The following is a 23,229-nucleotide window of genomic DNA, read 5'->3' as shown; positions in this document are numbered from 1 at the left end:
AAGCTTTGAAGTGGATACTTAGGTATCTTAAAGGAACCAATGAAAAGGGTTTGATGTTTGGAAGATGCAAGAGAGAAGATGATCAAGGTATAGTCATTGGCTATGTTGAATCTAACTATGCAAAAAGCATTAACACTAAAAAATCCTTGACATGATATGTTTTTGACATGTTTGGTATTGTTGTTAGTTGGAAAGCAAACCCACCAAAGGTTGTTGCCTTGCCTACAATAGAGTCTGAGTATACAACCTCAATTGGAGCTATGAAGGAAGTTTTGTAGATGAGTTGTTTGACTAAAAAATTGAAGATTGGACAAAAGGTGATCACTGTTTTATGTGACAATCCAAGTCCAATTCAGCTAACTAAAAATCAAGTACACCATAAGAGAACTAAGCATATTAACATCAAGCATCATTTCGTAATTGAAATTATGGAGAAGGGAGTTGTCAACATTGAGACAGTTTCTACTAAACATAACTCCTCAGACATGATAACTAAACTAGTTCCAAGCAACAAATTCAAACAGTGTAATGGAGTTGGTTGGATAAGCCCTTGTGGCGGAATGAACTACAGTATTATCAAGTTTGCTTACCTCATAGCAATTTGAACTAAGGTGGAGATTTGTGGTAAATGGTCACAAGTTACTATTTACTATGTATAGTTAATTGTGAGTTGGACTTCTAAATGAGGCTCCGGACTAAGTTATTTTAGTTAAGATTTGATACTTCTAGTAACTTATAAATAACTATCCTCTTCATTTGTTAGCTTAGTATATTCTACAATGTAAAACAAAAAAGCTAGAGAGAGGGTTCTATACATTAGAGAGAAAAGTTAGTTTTAAAGATGATAATGGATGTTGTTCAATCGAGATGTAGAACATTGCACGTGGATTAAACTCGTTAAGTTCCCGTGTTATTTTCTTACTTTCTTGCACTTACTTTTTTTTTCAACTCTAACAAATTTTTGTTTTATTTGTCTTGTTGAAGTTGTGTTTGGTTGCGTATAAACTTTGTTGTAGTTATTCTTGATTGAATCAAAACAAACTACAATAGTTGGATCAATTGGTTTACGACATTCCCATTTTCATTCCTAATCTAGTAGACACCATTAAGGTGGCGTTTGGTTAAAGGTAGTGAAATAGAATAGAGACAACAATTTTTATTCCTTTTATTTGTTTGATTACATTTTAAATTTTTTATATAATGTAGTGTCATTCCAATGAATAATTTTTTTATTATTTTGGTGGAATGAATATTTCATTTGAAATTTAAAGAAATACCATTTCAATGCAAGATAGAATTTTTTTTTTTTTTTTTATGCATTTTAAATTTAATTCCATTCCATTCCTATTTTATTTCTTAAGTGGCGTTTGGTTGAAAATAATAAAGTAGAAATGAAATAATTTTATTCTATTTTTTTTTATTTGATTGCATTTTAAAGTATTAGAATTTCATTCTAATTGATGATATTTTTATTATTTTAGTAGAATGACTATTTCATTTTGAAGTGGAAGAAAAAACTATTCCAATGCAAGATAAGAAAAAATTGAATAATTTTTTTATCCATTTTAAATTTGATTCTATTCTCATTCCCATTCCCACAATCCCTTTTCCAAAAATCCCTTTGTTTAACTTTGATTGAAAATGAGTTATGAAATAATATTATATAATGAACGAAGCTACATTACATAAATGGAAACCTAAGAAGAAGAAAAAAACAATAGATTATTACACAGATCATTACTAGACATCCATAGATTTTTCTGAAAAGAGACCAATTTCGCAACGAGATAATGCAAATGAAAGAGAGGAAGTAGATTGAAACAACCAACCAAAGAACCATTACCAATGGACACAATCAAGGCAGCCCAAGACCAAGTCCATCTTCAGTGGTAGCCAGAGATGGTGAAAGAGAATTTCTTGACTCATCATAGTCTTCACCCAGAGGTGACTGTTCCACTCTGATATCTTCAATCATCTTAGCCACTTCCGCCATTGAAGGCCTCTTCTCAGGTTGTGGAACCACACAAGCTAACCCCACATGAAGCATTGATACAAGCTCTTCCTCTATGTTTTTGTACCTCAGAAGCTCTTGATCGAATACTTCACCTAATTCAAGTTAACTTTCGGTCAAATAATGATTGTAATGAAAAAAACACACACAATAATAATAAAACAGAGCATTGTTCATTACCTGTCCACTCTTCCTTGACAACTGATCGAACCCATTTCGGGAGGTCCAAAGCCTGTTCTTCATCCTCAACGCGATTAGGCCGAGTACTCGCCGGAGAAGGGTACTGAGAAGGAGCTCTTCCGGTAAGAACTTCCAAAAGCAAAACACCAAAGCTGTACACATCAGCTTTCTGAGATAGCCTCTTGACCTCAGCTTGTTCTGGAGCTCTGTAACCTCCCAATCTAGCTATGGCATGAACTGGGTTAAGAAGCAGAGACAACCCGAAATCGGATATGCAAGCTACGCCGTTTTTGTCTAGTAATACATTCGACGATTTAACATTGCCGTGAGGTATTTTTGCAGACCCATACTCTTCGTGGATCCGAGCAAGCCCCCTAGCTGCTCCTAACACTAAGCTGATCCTTGTAGTCCAATCCAATGGAATCCTTCCCGGACCTCTGTTCCCTGATTTCATATCATCAATGTACTTAGAAAATCTTTATAATTACAGAATATAATAAACTGGTTTTTGTTTTGGTTCCTCAATTTCACAAACAAAAAGCAAATTGCTTTAAGTTTTAGAATTTTGTTAAAAAAGACAGCTTTGTTTTGTTTCATTCGTTCTTTCCTGTATTTAAGAATGTACTAACCGTGAAGAAGATGGTGCAAGCTCCCATTAGGTTGGTAATCATAGACCAGAAGCTTTTCCTCTTTGGCATAGTAGTAAGCTCTTAATTTGACCACATTTGGGTGTTTAAGCTTTCCAATAACATCCATATATTGCTCGAACTCTTTCCTCCCACATGGGTTTGCATCCTTAAGCCTCTTAACAGCAACCGTACACCCATCGTCTAAAACCGCCCTATAAACAGTTCCCAAGCTCCCTTTCCCCAACATCTCCGCCGAAGCTCGGAGCAAATCCTCAAGCTCGAATTGTTTCTTTCGGTCAAAAAATACAAGCTTGCTTCGATCCGTACCAGTAGTACCATCACTATCAGCACCACCATTTGCGTAGACCTTCTTCTCAGAGCCATAGCTGCTTGAACTTTTTCTCCTCTTCCCACTTTCACTACCGGCCATGGAACTCGAGTTTCTCTCTTTGGCGCAATAGTGAGCCACGACGAACGATATTATCACCAACAAAGCTACGCTATTGGCTATCACTATCGCCACTACAGCGCCAGGGCTCAACCCTTTTCTTGATTCCTTCTTTGGTTCGTCATTAACGGTTGTTCGAGGTAACGAGCTCGGATTCGACTGTACGGTCTGATCAGACGGGACCGGAGAAGATGGATTCTCTGTAAATGAACAAACCGGTAATGGGTTCGACCCACATAGCCCTTCGTTACCTGAAACACTTTCTTCACCGAACTTCTTCAACATCTGGTCGGGAAACCTTCCGTAAAGCTCGTTGTTTGTCAAGTTGAGTTCTTTAAGGTTGAGAAGCGAAGCAGATAGATTAGGAACCTTACCAGAGAGCATATTATCCTGTAGTCGAAGAGTGAGGAGCCGTGTCAAATGAGAAAGACCCTCGGGAATAACGCCGCGGATGTTGTTGTCAGAGAGGTCAAGACGGAGAAGTCTCCGGAGCGACGAAATCCCAGGTGGGATTTCGCCGGAAAGGTCATTTCCGGCGAGGTAAACGAGTTTGAGGTTTGTGCAATTAGTAAGAGGCGTAATGGTGCCGTTTAACCTATTGTCGTGGAGGTCAAGGAGCCGGAGTTGGTCGAGTGAAGAGAGATGGTCAAGAGGGCCTCGAAGATTAAGTGAAGGGAGGGAGAGAGAGAAGACTCTGCCGGTCGGAGAGCATCGTACCCCGGTCCAGGCGGCAGCGCAGGCATCTGGGCCTGTCCAGTTGGAGAGGAGACCACCGTGGGTGTCGGTCTGGAGACGAAAGCTTGTGAGGGAATCGGTGTCATTGTTGTTGTTGGTCGGAGACGGAGAAGAAAGAACGAGTTGAGCAAAGAAGAGAGTGAGAAAATATGGTGAGAATGAAGAGAAGATGGCCATGCGAATGCGATGATGATGATAAGGTAGCTTAATCTTCCTCATTAGTCCAATCTTTTTCTCTTTGTTTGTTTTTGGGCCTCTTGGGCGGGAAGAGGAGTACTATAATGTGTAAGCAATGAGTGTGTTTTTTGAATATAAGGGGAAAAAATATAACGGATTTCTCTCACTCTAGAAACTCACTATTTTGTCTTTCATGAGAGAGAAATGAGAATAAAACATTTTCTTTATTGTTTCTTTCTTTATTTCTTTTTCTTTTTCTTTTTCTTGTTGGTAATGGGGTGAGTGAGGAAGGGAGAGGGAATGATTATGTGAAATGGGTTTGTTTTGTGTTTCCCTTATAATTATTTGAGAGGCATCATAATTATGATAATAGAGAAAGGAAATAATTAAAGTTTAATAAGAGGGTTAGAAAATGGGTAGGATTAGATTAGAAAGTCTAGAAAGAGAGAGAGAGAGGTGGGTTTTTGGGGAGAGTGGTTGCATGAATGATTGCTGTTCTCCACTCCTCTCTAAATGCAATGAGTAAATTCTAAAAAGGGGTTTTGAGATAGTTCAGTCATTCCTTTTCTTTTCCCCTTTTTCCCTTTCTTTATTAACCAATTGGGCATTTTGGGTGTCCCTACACACTATGCATGTTTTCAACAGATGTGGCCTTAAAAGAAAAACAAATGAGAAAGAAGAGCAGGCATGGCTTCTGAAAGTCTCTGACCCAATATAAATTAGTATTTAAAAATAAAAAATTAAAAAAAAATTGTGGATTTTACGTAGTTGTCATGATTCACTTGCTAATTATATCATGAGTATATAGCCATGCAATGTAAGAAGAGGTAGACTTATTTTCACCTACTAATCTTTGATCATCTTAACCGCAAATCCCGACCATTGATCGTGGTAATCCCATAATTAGAATTAACCATACTATTTCACATTGATCAATCACTAAGATTTTGATACTCACAATAGTCAGCGACTATGATGATTAAGACATATCTTAATTTATTTGATTAGAACTTTACAAATGATTGATTTTTTTTTTCCACAAAATTTGTTGAATTAAATATAAAATTTGTGTAAAATTTGACCAAAAAAAAAGCCTAATATTATATATTGTCTAAATTTTGCAATTATAGGCTAATATACATTCAATACAAATTAACTTAAAAAAATTAACAAAACTATATATTTTTTTTGTTGAAAGTATAAAAAGTAATAAATATAATTTGTTTCTACCTAAACTATTATGACAATCCAAATTATGCTATAAAGTCTCGTTAAAAAAAAATGATGTTATAAAGTGTATCATATATAAAATGTATGGTTACTATTTTTTATTGTCAATCAATTTTAAAATTGATATCATGTATGTTATTATAAGCCTCACTATATTCTACTTTCTCCACAACAGTTCCACATCTATTCTAAATTTAGTATAATTTTTAATATATGTCAAATTTAATATACATTTTTCATCTTATTTTATCACAATATGCTAAAAAAAATGGTGATGAAAAAGTTTTATTATACCATTGCATTAGAAATGCTCTAAGAATTGAGACGGAATATAAAGATATGTAAGCTTTCCTAAATTGGTAGAAATCTCAAATCTTGACCTGAGTAGCCTTATTTATTAGCCAATTACTTTTTATTTAGCATATTATTTTTACAATTATGTTCCAGTACATAATAACAAATTGTAAATTAGTATAAAAAGTAATTATCATTAATTATAATCAATAAATTAAATATATATATATATTTTTAAAATGGTTGCAATATTGTAATTAGAAAAGTGAATTAAAGTAACTGGTTAATGCTAAATAATAATGTAAATGAAAAATATACATGTATGCTAAATTTGTCCTAATATTATATCATATGTCAAATTTGGTCTAACTTTTAACATAACCCAAATTTAACACATATTTTAATATACAGTTGGATTAGGAATTTCTACAAAAATATCAAACTATAGTATTTTACCATTTATTTGACACTGCATTAAAATATATTAAAATACTATTTGGTCCTTAAATTTGTTTATTTATTTAGTCTCTCTTCCATGAAAGACTCTAGAGAGATTTAAACTCTTGACCTAAGTAAGAAAAGATATAACAAAAAAATTCCTATTACAGACAACACCGGATTAGTGAGTTTTTTTATGCAATTTAAATATGATTCCATTTTATTTTTATTCCTATTCCCATTTCATTATTCTAATTCTTATATTTTCATTCCTTCTAACCAAACCACTAGTTTTATATTCTCTAATCTAATTAAGTACCTTCTAACTTTACTCCCTCTCTCCAAGTGCAACTCCCATAACAAACATCTATCTCATTAGTGTATATACAGATACAGTCTTATAAAACAACAATTAGCTGATATGCAGGCTTTGGAAAAATTGGTTGGATAGTGAAGCTTACCCCACTCAACCGTGTGTTGGGCTGTGGACCATTCCTACCTTATTCAAAATTTGTACTATTTACCTCAAAACATGATTAATTATCTAAACCTCATTGGACAAGGATTTCAGATAAAGGAAGTGTATGGTTTCCATTTTGTTCTCTTCAATTTATCCATATCCTGGAAGAAGAAGAAAAGGAAAAATAAAAGTAAAAAAGAAAAAGTTCTGAACCTTGAGTCTTTAGTAAGCAAAGTTTCTCTGCCATACCTAGAAGGATAGAATTATGATAATAAACATACATGAAAAGAAAAAAAAAATGACTAGATTGCTTAACTTACATCTTTTTTTCTTACCCCACTTTTTATACAATTAACAGTATTAGTCCAACTAAAATTATATTCCATTAGTATGATATTCAGAGAAGAAAAAGGAAGATTGAATATTCCCCTCAAAAGAAAAAAAAAATTGAATAATCTGATAATTTCATAAAGTTTTTGCAATATGTATTCACTTTTTTTTTAGTAAGTGATGAGTGAGAAAATAAGTTTATAAGAAAAACTACTCCATTAGTTTTGACTCTACTTATAGCTGATGGCACCATCCTACTACTCCTACAGCTGCATACATTATACAAAAATTACATAAAATATAATATAGGTATAATTTTTGTCTTTTGGGATGAAGTGTGTGACTTCAATATTTTATTATTGAGCTTAATTTGTTCAGCTATATATGTAGGAAAGTGAAGTTTTGGTTTTAATCTTTTAGTGCCACATGGTGGGGCTTCATATATATATATATATATATATATATATATATATATATATTGTATAGGTCCCCAATTCTCAGCCATGATCTTCCCTAGTATGCATAGTAATGCTTGTCTCATAAAGTGAAGGAAATACCTCAGCTTTTCTCTTTTCTCTTTTTCTTATATATATCTTTCATTTTATTTTAGGTTAGATTAAAGTGCTTTATAGAATGAATTTGATAGTAGTGATGGCAGAAGGAGAGATTGAAGGCGGGATTGGTGTTCTAATTTTTCTATCTTCATTACTATTCAGTCAACAAGTGGACAAAACCTTTGGTACCAGAAAAAGGAAAAAAGGTCAAAGCAAAAGTTAGCACATTAGCAAAAAGAGTACTTCATCAAGACAAAGAAAACCCCATTTAAAGGAAACTAAGTGAAGTAATTTGTAGATAAAGACAACCCTATTTTAAATATGGTGTAATTTAACCAGCTAAAACTATCTAAAGTGAAATTATAATATTGGTTAGTATGTAATGTAAGTACTTACCAACATTTTATGGAAATAAACAATTTTATGTGAAGAGACTGTGAAAGATAGTTCTCTCAATGAAATAAAATAGTAAAAAAAATGCAATGCAAAGATACAAAGAACAAAGTAATTTACACAACTTTTTATGTTCAGGAAGTTAAGGCGTAGTAATAGTAGCTTTCTTTTGTGTAAGAAAAAAGAAACAACATAAACTTAAACATGGCCAACGCATTGTTTTCCCTCTGTCGGATCAATAAAAATATACAAATAAAGCATATTGGTCATTACCAGCCTATAGACAGTTGAGAATTTTTATTTTTTTTTTTGAAGCAAAATAAAAGAAAAGGGAAAAGAAATGAATAAGATAAGATAATAGAAAACTATTTTGGAGATTGTGGGACAGGGTAGTCAAATCCCAGTCATTTTGTAGCAATCTAACTCTCTCTCCTTCGGTCCAATTTTTTTCACAGAGCATATGCAAATTTAGGCATAGCATTAAGTGAAGTTTCGAATCTTGGAAATTTAATGGCATCCAAACAAAGTCTTTTATATCATAATAGTTCATATTTTATGTACTCTTTCACTAGGATTACTGACATGATGAATCACTGGTTTTGGTTATCTCCTTCAACAATAACTATTTTCTCTCTCTGTTCTAAAATTGCCATTGCTCTGCCCTATCTCAGTTATATAGCCTCTTTCTCTGTTCACATGACGATTGACAGTGCTCACCGCACCTATTTTATTCCAATCTTCCCGTTCTGCCATCCTCTCTTTTAAGATTGGGCTTTTCTTTGATATTATATAGGGGTTTTTTCATAAAAATTTAATAGAATTTACTTTTATATAAAATAAAAGCTAATTAGTAATTTTTTCCCGGAACTTTGACATATACCAAATCATGCCCCCTGAACTATTGAGATTGTTAGATTTAAGGACTTTTGTCTAATTTCATTCAATTTTACTGTTTCATGATTGTTTATGTACTAAATCATGCTCCCCAAACTATGATATCTACCAAATCATGCCTCTCAAACTTTGATATGTACTAAATCATGCCCCCTGAACTTTCATCCATGTTAAAATTTTTTTACTAAAATTAGATAAAAGTCCTTAAATTTAACAATCTTAATAGTTCAGGAGGAAATTTTAACGGCCAAAAAAGTTCAGGGGCATGATTTAGTACATGTCAAAGTTCGGAGGAAAAAATTATTATTTAGCCTAAAATAAATACATAAATAATGCAAAAAGATATGAGATTAAAAAATAATTAAAGTTTAAAATATGAGAAATTAGAAAAAAGATAAATTTGATAAAATTTCTAATAATAAGTTTTGCCAGAAAAGTCACCGGTGCCAAAAAAGTCACCGGTACTGCAAAAGTCAACAGAAAAGTTATTGTCGCCGAAAAAGTCGACGAGAAAGTTATTGTCACCAGAAAAATCATTGTTGTTAGAAAAATTACTGGAAAAATTACAAAAAGTAGATGTCTCATATCTAAATAAAAATATAATCGATTTTATAACATAATGAATAAAAATAAATAACACTATTTAACTCAAACTGTGGATAAATTACAATAAAACCAATTCTATAACATAATGAATAAAAACAAGAAACACGCAATAATTCAAATCGATTATAATTAAAAAATAGAACTGATTCTATAACATAATAAATAAAAACTAATAACACAGAATAATTTAAACCGATTTTATAACATAATGAATAAAAATAAACACAAAATAACTCAAACCAGTTATAATTAAAGTAGAACTCTTTCTATGACAATGTTATAATGAAAAAAAAAACAAATAACACAAATAACTCAAACTGAATATAATTAAAATAGAAATGGATCTATAACATAATGAATAAAAACAAGTTATACGCAATAACTCAAACCAATTACAATTAAAAAACAAAAAGGAAATCAATTCCTAAAACACTAAAATATAAATTAAAAATAAAACTAGTTCCGCAACAAAATAAGTAAAAACGAATAACACATAATACCTCATAAAACCGGTTATAATTTTTTTAAAAAAATTAAGGTGGGATCAATTCCAAAAATACTAAGGCATAAATATAAACAGAACTAGTTCCATAACAAAATAAATAAAATAAATAATAACACACAATAACTTAAAATATAATATAACGAAAAACAGTTATATTTATCAACTAGTTAAAAATTTGAGATAGAAACTAGTTTCGTAAAGAAACTAAGATAAAAACTTACACAGAAAAACTAATTAAAATAAAATAAATAAATCAAAAACCGATTACTTGAATTAACTAAATAAAATATTAGTTCCTAAAATAACTAAATTACAAACTAGTTCCTTGAATTAATTAAATTGAAAATCAATTTTTAAAATAGATAATTCATTTTCTTTTCTTTCTAAAATGACTTATATAAAAAACCAAGTGCGATATAAATTTAAATAAAACTAGTTTCACAATAAATAACTAAAAACAAATAACACACAATAACATAAAAATCAGTTATAATTAAAAAAAAAAATAATAAAACAAGAGTGAATCAATTCCAAAAAACACTGATATATAAACTAAAACAGAATCAGTTCTACAACAAAATAATTAAAAATAAATAACACATAATAACTCAAAATCAGTCAGGGACGGACCCATTAAGAGTATAGCCCCCACGAACAAAAATATTGCCTTTTAAAAAATTAAATGTAAATTTTTTAATTTAATAATTATAGGCCAAAATAGTAGAAAAGCCCCCACTAAATTAGATAAATTTATTAAAAGTGATTATAATGTAGCTATAAATATTTTTTTACGATAAATAAGCCCTCACAAAATAAAAATTCTGAGTCCGTCACTGAAATCAGTTCTAATTAAAGTAATGAGTTCCAAAAATATTAACATATAAATTCAATAGAACTTCCATACAATACACAATAACTAAAAAAAATTATAATTAAAATAATAATAATAATATAAGTGGGTTTTAAACGCAAGTCCTATCAAATTATCAATTATAACCGCTAAACCCCTAATTCCATAGAAAAATTCGAAATAACATATCCAATAAAAGATTCAAAACAAAGAGAAAAGACAATAATTAATATTATACACTCATTTTAACATAAATGAATAGCCTTTTATATGCATAATGATCAAAGGAACAAATGATCCAAACAAAACATACCGTCCAGATTATGGGTTTTTGTTACACTATAAAATAGTGTAGGGGCTTATTAGTAATTTTAAAAGGATATGAATGACTATAAATATGTAAGGGAATTTTGATTTTATATGCTTAAATAATTAAAAAATTTTATTATTATACCAAAAACTTAAACCATAAAAAAACTATACTTTTTTTTTCAAAACCCCAAAAATACCCCCCTCACAATTCTCTCTCTCTCTGCATCATCTCTCTCTCTCTCTCTCTCTCTCTCTCTCTCTCTCTCTCTATCTCTCTCAGCCAACTCTCTCTCTCTCAACTCACAGTCGACCCCAACGCCACCCACAAACCCAAACCCCATCGGACCCAAACGCCACCCACTCTCGGACCCAAACGCCACCCACGAAACCTTCGGCTGTGGGACTTTTCTTTTTTTTTTTTTATTTTCTTCAGATTTCATAGAGAGGAAGAAAGAGGTCCGATGGTCGGACCTTGGGGTCCGATGGGTCCGATTGGTCGGACCCCATCGGACCCCAAGGTCTGACCATCGGCTGTGAAACTTTTCTTTTTTTTTCTTCGCATTTCGGAGAGAGGAAGAGAGAGGTCAGATGGTCGGACCTTGGGGTCCGATGGGTCCGATTGGTCGGACCCCATCGGACCCCAAGGTCCGACCATCGGCTGTGAAACTTTTTTTTTTCTGCGATTTGAGAGAGAGAGGAAGAGAGAGTGGGTTTCGGTCCGAGAGTGGGTGGCGTTTGGGTCCGAGAGTGGGTGGCGTTGGGGTCGACTGTGAGTTGAGAGAGAGAGAGTTGGCTGAGATATATATATATATATATATAGAGAGAGAGAGAGAGAGAGAGAGAGAGAGAGAGAGAGAGAGAGAGAGAGAGAGAGAGAGAGAGAGAGAGAGAGAGATGATGCAGAGAGAGAGAGAGAATTGTGAGAGGGGTATTTTTGGGGTTTTAAAAAAAAAAGTATAGTTTTTTTTATGGTTTAAGTTTTTGGTATAATAATAAAATTTTTTAATTATTTAAGCATATAAAATCAAAATTCCCATATGTAATTGTGTAGTTATTGTGAGATATGGAATGAGTAAATAGAACTTTGGTTCAAATAGAATTTGGCAATGACTCGAAGAGTGCATTTTAAGAGATTTATCCTGTCTCGAAGAAGACTATTATCTAACAATTGGTGCTTTCATTGAGAGAATTTCATTGAGAGTTCTGCAATATGACTGACGAAGAGCTTCGTGAGTTTGTAAGATCCATGATTAGATCTGTTGCATACTGACGCCATGTTTGAGCGCCACGACTTGTCGACTGCGGCACTGCTGGATTCCTCATCTCAAGCAGCAACCACGGTTCAGGAGGTCGACGACTCTACTAAACCAGTGAGAATCATGAAGCCACCGGAGAAGGCTCTCGATCTTGTCGACACTGTCATTTCAGCTGGATCTGATCTAGGTAGATCGCAATCAATTCCAGTTCGATCTACGACGAAAAAGGCAGCTCGAAGAACACCAAAAGCGGAGGAGATCGGTGTGGCTTCATCAGATGTTGTGGATTCTCGATCTGCATCAACGAAGGCAGCTCGAAGAACTCCAACGTCAGAGAAGACAGAGATGGCATTGGATCTTCGCGCACAAGGTTTTGAGCGTGTTAGAGAGACTGTTTTAGTTGTTAATGGTGACTCACTATGGGAATCAATTCGCACACTGCGGATAGATCGGAGGAGGATTTTCAATCATGGACGACAGTGGATATTGGATCAGCGACGACTGTGGATCTTTAACAGCGAGGAACGACATGAAGTGATCACTGGAGGACGATCGAAAGCTTGGTCGCGCCGGATTGGAGAAAGCCATCGGAGCAGAGACGATAACCTCAGGTTTTATCTCCTATCGTTTGCAGAAATATATCAATATATATATTTCTTCACTTTTATAAAGGTAATATATATATACATATACAGTCTTATTTTCAACCATTGAAATGAAGAGAGACATAAACAGAATTGAAAGAGATCATATCATCAGCTGCTTCCAAGCATTCAAAAAAATATATATGTATATATAGAAGAGAAGAAGATGATGAAACAGGGGCGTAACTTGTAGCGGGTGAAGAAGATGCTGCTGCTGCCTTAAGAATTTTAGGCCTAGGCTTGAAGCTAATCTTTAAAAATAAATAAATGTGGGCTTGAGATGTTTTATATTTTGTATTTTTTTGCTGTGTTTGTCTTTTAGTCTCTTTTTATTTTTACCACCTTGAGGACAAGGTGATTTTGAAGGGTGGGAAAGTGTTACACTATAAAATAGTGTAGGAGCTTATTAGTAATTTGAAAAGGTTGTGAATGAGTATAAATATGTAATTGTGTAGTTATTGTGAGATATGGAATGAGTATATAGAACTTTGGTTCAAATGGAATTTGGTACTGACTCGAAGAGTGCATTTTAAGAGATTTGTCCTGTCTCGAAGAGGACTATTATCTAACAGTTTTGGTCACTCTTTTGGAAAATGCATGAATACAATAAGCAACATAAGCATGCGGATAAATTGCAGAGGGAAATTTGAAATTCCATGCTTAAAATACCTTATAATTTTTCCCCTAAATGTATAGTCATTAAAATTGGTCATATATGACCACTTTAATGATTTTCCTAAACTACCCCTCACATTTCAAACCATCTCTCTCTCTCTTCCTCTCTCTCAGTCGAACCAAGAACCCATCCCAAACCCACTCTCAGCCGACGCCACCCCATCCCAAACCCACTCTCACCGACGACCGTCCACGGTGTACCCAGCTCCGGCGTCGATGTCAACCCCGAACCACCCAAACGCTGCACCCCATCTCAGCCCCCTTCTCTCTTCATCTCTTTCTAACCTAAAGAAAAAAAAAACCTACCAGGTCCGATGGTCGGACCATTGGGTCCGATGGGGTCCGACCAATCGGACCCCATGGTCCGACCATCGGACCCCCCTCTCTCTCTTCATCTCTTTCGAAAGAAAAAAAAAACCACTAGGTCCGATGGTCGGACCATTGGGTCCGACCATCGGACCTGGTGGTTTATTTTTTTTTTCGGTTAGAAAGAGATGAAGAGAGAAGGGGGCTGAGATGGGGTGCAGCGTTTGGGTGGTTCGGGGTTGACGTCGACGCCAGAGTTGGGTACACCGTGGACGGTCGTCGGTAAGAGTGGATTTGGGATGGGGTGGCGTCGGCTGAGAGTGGGTTTGGGATGGGTTCTTGGTTCGGCTGAGAGAGAGGAAGAGAGAGAGATGGTTTGAAATGTGAGGGGTAGTTTAGGAAAATCATTAAAGTGGTCATATATGACCAATTTTAATGACTATACATTTAGGAGAAAAATTATAAAGTATTTTAATCATGGAATTTCAAATTTCCCATTGCAGAAGTGGCTATCAAAATCTCGGCATAAAAAATATTTAACATCCAAATCCTATGCTTATAGAAATAAAAAATAATAGATAAATACACAAATAAAATCCACAAAATTATTCAAAGAATCAAAATCCACCATAGTCACAAAGATTGACTGAAACAAATCTGATTCACACAATACCTTTGTCAAATCCCCAAAAAAAGAAATAAAAACCTAATTGAGTTATTAGATAAAAAAAAAAAAAAAATACAGCATAATCGCTGCTTACATGGACGAGACTGACTTTAGTGGTATTAGAATTTACTACACATTTCTACACAATTTAGTCTGAAAATTTCTATACACTAGTATAAAATATTATCTAAGAAAGAGATTTCTAGATTAGATTAAGTCTAAAATATACTAGTTATGTTAACTCTAGAAATATTTAGATTTGTTTGGATATAATTCCTTCTAGTAAAAGAAAGATCTAGAAGAAATAATTCTAACAATAAAGTGTAAGGGGTGAGCAACTATAAATATCCCATCGAAGGTTCCAAATGGTAACCAATACCCAAAAGCCAAAGTTCCAAACTATCAATAGAGCTTACTACTTTACATACAACTCTCTCTTCTAAGCCAAATTAATTTCATATACTAAATCAACAATTACTCATCAACATCACTACTTCACTATATTACCACAACAAACCACTAACAACATATCCACCTTAACTAAACAAAATCAATACAACTTTATTCTCAAACCATCATTGGTATCAAAGCTCCGTTCGATCATATCACTTGGCATAATCTTTTCCGCTCATCAACATGAGTAACTGCTTTTCTCTACTTCTTCCAATTTTCTATGGAGAAAACTATAATTTTTGGTCCATCAAAATGAAGACCTATTTTTTATCACAAAAGTTATGAAAAATTGTTGAAGAATGAATCAATATTCCAGAAGATATTACATCTCTTTCGGAAGATCAAAAGAAGGCACTGGAGGATAATCAATAAAAGGATTCTCATGCATTATACTACTTGTAGCAAACTACAGTAGATAACCTTTTTCCACGAATTATGGGCGCAGCAACGGCAAAAGAAGCATGGGACACACTGCAGGAGGAGTTCCAAGAAACAATTAAGGTACGTACTGTTAGATTACAAAAGCTTAGAAGAGATTTTGAAAATTTTAAAATGAAAAATAATGTGACCGCAAAAGATTACTATTCTAGAATTAAAGAAAAGTAAATCAAATGGGAGCCTATGGAGAAATAATATCTGACAAAAATATAGTACAAGAGATACTAATTTCTTGTATAAAAAAATATGATTCAATAGTTTCTGTGATAGAAGAAACAAAAGATTTGGAAACTCTATCACCGAATGAACTAATGGGCTTTCTTGAAGCATATGAAAGTAGACGAGAAATGCATAAGGAAAGTGAAGCTGAAAATGCCTTTCAGTCTAAAATTAATCCGCAATCTCAAAAACCAAAAGTTGATGGGAAAAAGACACAAAAAGAAAATAACGACAAGTATTCTCTATGTGGTATTTGTAAAAAAAAAAGTCATTTGGAGAACGACGACTGGTTTAAAGGAAAACCACAATGCCAAAATTGTAAAAAATTTGACCACACTAAAAAAACTTGTTGTTTAAAGAAATCTCATCAAGCTAATTTTTTTGAAGAGAAAAATAATGAAATTAACCTCTTTTATGCCTGCCAAGCTGCATTAAAAGAAGGAAAATATACTTGATATCTTTATAGTGGTTGTAGTAATCACATGACGAAAAATGAAAGCATCTTTTATAGTCTTGATAAATCCAAGACTAAAGTCAAAATCAGTAATGGTGACTTCATGGAAGCAGTCGACAAAGGCACCGTTGCCATTGACACTAAAAAAAGCAAGAGTTACATCAATGATGTACTCTTGGTACCCAACATTGATCAAAACCTACATATCGTAGGTCAAATGATTGAGAAAGGGTACTCTTTGCATTTTGAAGGAGATTCTTGCACAATTTATGATAAGCAGGATAAATCCTTTCAAATTAAAAAGGTAAAAATGAGAGAAAACAAATACTTTCCCATACAATGGAGATACGCAAGTAGTGTGGCAATGCTAGCACAAACTAATGAATCATGGCTTTGGCATAGAAGATTTGGTCATTTTAACTTTCACGGGCTAAAGATCCTCAAGCAGAAGAATATGATACGAGACTTCCCAACAATTAAGGAGATTAACACAGTTTGCGAAGGAAGCATTCTCGGGAAACAACATCGACAACCTTTCCCATTCGGCAAAACTTGGAGAGCCAAAAAGCCACTGGAGCTAGTCCAAACTGACATCTGCGGGACAATGCGCACTCCATCAAATGACCAAAATAGGTATTTCATTCTTTTCATTGATGACTTTACTAGAATGACATGGGTTTATTTTATGCAACAAAATTCGCAAGTCTTCGATATTAAAAAATTCAAATCCCTTTGATTAGTGGTTAAAAATATACTTTTATTTATTTTAAATGATAAAATAAGTTGAATTTTAATTAACATTTTCATAAATTATTGTAATATATTTTATAAATGAAAATATTTTATTTTGATTCAATTTATGATTTTCTTGTAGGAATCAAAGGGTACTTTTATTGAAAGAAAGAGAAAAGAGCAAAGTAGAAAAGAAAAGAAGGAAAGAAAATGGCATTTTTGTTTAAGTCCAAAGCAACCCAATCCAAAAAGGTCAAGCTTAGCCCATGAAACTCATCATCTATTTTCTCTCTTCCAAAGCATGTGATGCAATGATGATAAGTCTAGGTCATCATCAACCCTATTTTCCTCTTCCACACTCAACCTTCATCCAAAGAGTAGAAGACAAAATAACAATGATAACAAAAATAATATTAATTTTATTTTTGATTTCAAATGTCAAATTTAATATTAATATTTATTTTATAATCCCAAACTTTTATTTATTTATTTTTGGTCCTTTCATGGCTCTATAAATAAGAGCTCATTTTAGTAGTGAAGTGTGTAATTTTTAGAGTGGGATAACTATAGCAAAATTTCTCTCCATTTTTCTTCTCATCTTTTCTCTTTAGAAATTTTATGAGAATGATTAGCATAATGGCCTAATCTTCCTTGGAAGGTTAGGGATGATTCCATATGCAAAGTGAAGTTATTTTGTATCTTTGATTCACATGTAATATCTATTTGAGTAATGCTAGTTCATATTCCACTTTTATTTTTATTTTCTTTATCCATCTTTATTATTATCTATGCTATTATATACAAAATATATATAGACTTAGTGATGCTCTTTCTATATATTTTTATTTAGTGATTATAGTAATGGTAGTATTGCACATTTTTGTCTTTTATGTTCATTTTTATTTACTTTTTGTTAAATGATATATATGCTTAGTCATGCTCTCCTTATGTGTAAAAATTAATAAAAGAATATTAATGTTCATTTCCTTCACTATCACCACCATCTCCATCTCTATCTCTTTGGCACTATTTTTACTAAAAATATATAGGATTAGTCATGCTCTTTCTAGGTGTTACATTTTAGTAAAAATAGTATTGATGTTTTTTTTTTTTTTTTTTTTTTTTTTTTTTTTCAGTGTAGCGTAATGGTATTTTACAATCAATTAATATCTTATAACTTAAAGGTCTTAGGTTCGAACTCATGACCTCTCATTTTTTCCATCCCTCCCTCACCACTAAGCTAGCCTTAGTGGTTTAAATAGTATTGGTGTTTAGTTTTATGTTTAACATTTTATTGCATTATTACTTGATGTATAATGTCATTTCTAGGTTCACATAAGATTAATTATTTTTTTTTATTTTCAAAAACTTGTATACTCAAAATATAATGAATGTAGTGTTACATCATTTGTCTCAACTTTGTGAATCAAAGGCACAAAATAGCTAAAAAAGCATATGGATGACTCTTAAAATCTTTTTCTTTTTACCATTGATTACACACTTTATTTGCTTTCTTTTAATATTTGTTACCAAATTAAAAATCCTCAAACTCATTTAGTTACTTGTTATTAACTTTTTGTGTTTATTTTTGTACTAACACTTTTGCCTATAATCACCTCCCTGTGAAATCGACCGTCCGATCTATACTATAACCACCGCTAGTGGAAGTCACATTTGGGCATTAAAAAACTTTTGGCGCCGTTGCCGGGACGGTAATTTTTCAAAAGCTAGTGAAATCTACAATCAAGAGGTTAGTAACTTTTTCTTATATTTATTTTCTTGAGAATATTGTCTTATAATGTATAAATATTTTTGAAGAAAAAAAATTACCAAGAATTCAAAGTATGTTCTAGGTTGCGGTTTTATCCGATCTTCCTTATCAGAAATGATTTCTTAAAAAAAAAATATACAAAAAAATAATTGACATCTTCTTTTATTTAGTTTCACAAGTATTTTTTTTTTTTTTTGCTTTTAAAAAAAAGTCTATTCCATTTAATTTTTTTTTCACTTTAATTTTTGTCTAGTGTGATTGTTTATATTATATTTTAGTTATTGTTTTCTTTCTTCATTAGAGTTTGATTTGTCTTTTTTTAGTACTCTTAGATTTTAAGTCCTTTAAAAAAAAAAACATCATAAAATACCCCAAAAAAAAATAATTTCTAAAATTTCTTTCATAAAATACTAGTATTTAGTACAACGGTGTAATATTTTATATGTCACAAACCAAGGTTGGGAAATAAGGTTTGTGTTAGTGTACCCTCCACTTTACCTGGGAACCTCAGTTCTGTCTAGGCAAGGTTGGGACTAAGCGGTACCTTGGCAACCTTTCTAATTGTCCTGAGAACATTTTCGTGTTAATCATTGTAATATTGCATTTTTGTGCTATATACTATAACAAAAACAACTTTGTTCTATTAAAAATAAACGACTCATTTTTGCTTAGAAAGGTCTTTGGTTGAAAAGGTTAGTCAACCCCTCACACTTACTTGGTAACCCTGGGGAGTTCTAGTAGGTTGTGAAGGACCATTCTAAAAACCTCCAAAGTAACCTAGGAACAAGTTGAACAAAAGAATAAAAAAAAAAAGCAAACAAGAGTGGATGAGTAACTCTTCTTCTGACGAAACCATTTCTAGTGAAACTTCATCCAATCCATCCACTACTCCTTCTCCCGCTCACACGATAATCAGTAATCCTTTTGCAATGAATAATAATAATGAAATACAACAGACAACACTTAACGATTACCTTCATTCCATCCAAACTTCCATACCATCATGCTTTATATTTCCACTTAATATGCCAAGTCTGGGTGTCAAACCCGACATTATTCAACTTTTGCCAACTTTTCATGTAATGGAAAATGAAAATACATTTGTGCATATTAGGGAATTTGAGGAAGTTGTTGACACTTTCTATGACCGAGCAACCATCAATGATGCTGCGCGCTTAAAGTTTTTCCCTTTTTCCTTGAAGGATAAAGCTAAAAGTTGGTTGTATTCTTTGAGATCTAGGTCTATCGAAACATGGGATGAAATGACCAAAACATTTTTCATTAAATATTTCACTATTTATAAGACCAACAGTTTGAAAAGACAAAACTCAACATTTTTCCAAAAAGACAATAAAACGGCCTATCAAGTTTGGGAGAGATTTAAAGATCTCTTAGTGTCCACACCATGGCTATGAGAGTTGGCGAATTGTCAGCTACTTCTACGAAGGTCTCACAAGTCGTGAGTGCTAGTTTGTAGAAACGATGTGCAATGGTGAGTTCCTTCAAAAGGAACCCGAAGAAGCTCATGAGTTTCTCATTGAGCTTGCTGACAAATCTCACACATAGACTGGTCCAAGTGCCGCTGAAAGCACCAACAAAAATCGATCAGCTGGGATTTACCAACTTCGGGAAGAGGACAGCTTAGAGACCCAAGTCGAAGCTTCAAAAATACAAATTGAAATCCTTACGACTAAAGATGGCCAAAAAGAGCGCATGGTTGCCTAAGCACAAACAAGACCACTCGGACTCTGTTTCTTTTGTGGAGAAAATGAGCATTTAGCTAAGGACTACTTAGTTTACAAGAAAATGAGGGGGGTTCATGAGGAGCAATGCAATGCCTTAGGGCAATATAACAAGACATTCTCCCATACGTACAACCTTGGTTGGAGAAACCACCCAAATTTCAGTTGGAGAGAAAACTCCAACCAAGCTCAAACATCTAAAGGACAATGGAGAAATGAGAATCAAGCTCAACCTCCAAAGGCATATCCTGAGCCTCAATACAATGCTCAACAACAAGGGAACTCCCTTGAAAGCACCATTAATGCATTCATTGAGGAACAAGCTAATATCAATCACCAATTAAAGGAAGATGTCCAAGAAATAAAAAAGTCAATTTTCGAAATTGATCGCATCCTTGGCTATTTATGAGAAAGGCAGACTTCCTTCCCAGCCTTAATTTAATGCACAAGGACAACACATGGTTGAGTCCTCCACCTATAACAATCACATTGTTAAGGGGATTAACGACATCACAACAAGAAGTGGTAAAACTTTGGAAGATCCATACATCATAACTCCTACTTCAAATCCAAAAGTTGCCCCTGATAGTGCACTGATAAATGTTTAAGCAAAAGTACCATTTCCCCAGGCTCTTAGACCTATTGAGAAAATTCTTGAAAACTGAGATGAATTCCTTCAGTTTTTGACACAAGTGAAGATTAATCTTCCTTTGCTTCACATTATAAAACAAGTGTCAGCTTATGCCAAAATCATCAAGGATTTATGCACTGCAGAGAGAAAGCACCATGTCAAGAAGACTGCTTTCTTGACTAAACAAGTAAGTGCAGTGATCGAACAAAAGACACCGCCAAAATACAAAGATCCTGATTGTCCCACAATTTCATGCAAAATTGGGACTCATGAAGTCAGCCAAGCTTTGCTTGACCTTGGCGTGAGTGTGAATCTCATGTCTTACTCTGTGTATTCATAACTTGGTCTTGGAGAAATGAAGCCAACATATGTTGTGCTACAGCTTGCTGACCGCTCCATCAAAAAGCCTCGGGGTATTGTTCAGGATGTTTTTGTTCAAATTGAAAAATTCTATTACCCCGTGGACTTCCTTGTTCTTGATACCCAGTTTGTGGTAAACATGGAATCAAAAATTCCTATCATCCTTGGAAGACCATTCCTTGCCAATGTAAATGCTTTGATCAATTGTCAGGATGGTCCAATGAAAATATCATTTGGAAATATGACACTCGAGGTCAACATCTTCCACAGTGGGAAACAACTCCATGTGGATGATGACTGTCATCAAAAATTCATGATTGATAATCTTGTTTCCGAGGAGATTCAATTGCAAAGTAGTTTTGTTAATCTTGATGAACTCCTCTCTCACTTTGAAAATGAAAATTCTAGTTTTGTTGAGTCCGCTCTAGCTATTGTTGATCACTTGGACACACAAAACAGAGGGAAGAAATTTTGGAAACCCCACTTTGAAGCGTTACCTCGTGAGAGGGAAACACTAAAATCTCCTGCCGAAGAAACTCCAAATGTTCAATTAAACCAACTTCCGGAGGGTTTGAAACATGTTTTTCTGGCAGATGGCGAAACCTTTCTAATTATCATCTCGTCCAACCTTCAACCTTATCAAGAATTGCAGTTACTCGAGATACTACAAAAATATAAACTTGCAATAAATTAGACGCTTGCTGATATCAAAGGTATTAGCCCTCGAGTTTGCACCCATCGAATTAATCTGAAAGATGAGGCTATCCCACGAAGGGACCCTTAAAGGAGACTGAACTCACCAATGAAAGAAGTGGGGAAAAATGAAGTACTAAAACTTCTTGATGCGACTATTATTTACCCGGTGGCCAACAACAAATGGGTCAGTCCAGTTCAAGTAGTGCCAAAGAAATCGGGTGTTACCGTGGTCCAAAATGAAAAAGGGGTCCTTGTTCCCACAAGAATTGTGACGGGTTGGCTCATGTGCATTGATTATCAAAAATTGAATGCTGCCTCCCGTAAAGATCATTTTCTGCTCTCATTTATTGATCAAATTCTTGAACGTGCCGCTGGTCATCTTTTCTATTACTTTCTCAATGGTTATTCAGGTTATTATTAAATTGAGATTGTATTAGAGGACCAAGAAAAGACCACTTTCACTTGTTCTTTTGGCACATATGCTTTCCGGCGTATGCCATTTGAATTGTGTAATGCATCAGCCACTTTCTAAAGATGCACGATGAGAATTTTTAGTGACATGATTGAACAAACCATGGAAGTTTTCATGGATGACATAACTGTCTTTAGAAAATCTTTGGACACAAGCCTTCTCCATCTTGAAACCGTTTTAAAACGATGTATCGAGAAAGGTCTTGTGCTAGGCCACATTTTTTCTAAAAGAGGGATTAAGGTTGATCATTCTAAAATTGACCTCATCTCTAAACTGCCTATCCCTAAGACTGTCAAAGACATTCAGTCATTTCTTGACAATGCTGGTTTTTATAGGAGGTTCATACAGAATTTGTCAATGATTTCTCGTCCATTATGCAACCTCCTAGACAAAGATGCTACTTTTGAGTGGACACCGAACTGTGAGGAGTCCTTCCGAACACTTGTGAATTCACTCACTTCAACAAGGCTCACACTCTCAATGTAATGTTTCAGTCTTTGGCCATTGACTCGAAAAATCCTCCCATCGACTGGGTCCTCGACTTCAACAGAATCGTTGGGGAATACTTGCTTCACCACATATGGACCAGTCCACCTCGATCTCAACTTACCAGGGTAGAGATGCAAACGAGAATTGTACAAATGTACTTTCTTATTTGGCTCAAAAT

At 33.8% G+C, this 23,229-nt stretch overlaps 1 protein-coding gene across 1 annotated transcript; it reads right to left on the bottom strand.

The window, feature by feature from the left end:
- Window positions 1–1,630: 1,630 nt before the first annotated feature.
- LOC115709286 (leucine-rich repeat receptor-like protein kinase PXC1) lies at window positions 1,631–4,668 on the bottom strand. The gene is made up of 3 exons (XM_030637355.2): window positions 2,821–4,668; window positions 2,192–2,635; window positions 1,631–2,106 (listed from the first exon to the last, which is right to left on the bottom strand). The coding sequence occupies exons 1-3, from the start codon at window positions 4,220–4,222 to the stop codon at window positions 1,856–1,858; spliced, it is 2,097 nt and encodes a 698-aa protein (XP_030493215.1). The 5' UTR covers window positions 4,223–4,668; the 3' UTR covers window positions 1,631–1,855.
- Between the last annotated feature and the right edge of the window lie 18,561 nt (window positions 4,669–23,229).

This window comes from Cannabis sativa, chromosome 3 (assembly GCF_029168945.1).
Source record: "Cannabis sativa cultivar Pink pepper isolate KNU-18-1 chromosome 3, ASM2916894v1, whole genome shotgun sequence".
NCBI classification, from domain to species: Eukaryota; Viridiplantae; Streptophyta; class Magnoliopsida; order Rosales; family Cannabaceae; genus Cannabis; species Cannabis sativa.
This window is presented reverse-complemented; position numbering and strand designations above follow the sequence as displayed.

Coding starts and splice junctions, on each gene's coding strand:
- LOC115709286 (XM_030637355.2), bottom strand. CDS start 4,222: ATGAGGAAGATTAAGCTACCTTATCATCATCATCGCATTCGCATGGCC. Junction 2,636..2,820: donor CTTGCACCATCTTCTTCACG/GTTAGTACATTC, acceptor ATATGAAATCAG/GGAACAGAGGTCCGGGAAGG. Junction 2,107..2,191: donor TGTCAAGGAAGAGTGGACAG/GTAATGAACAAT, acceptor AACTTGAATTAG/GTGAAGTATTCGATCAAGAG.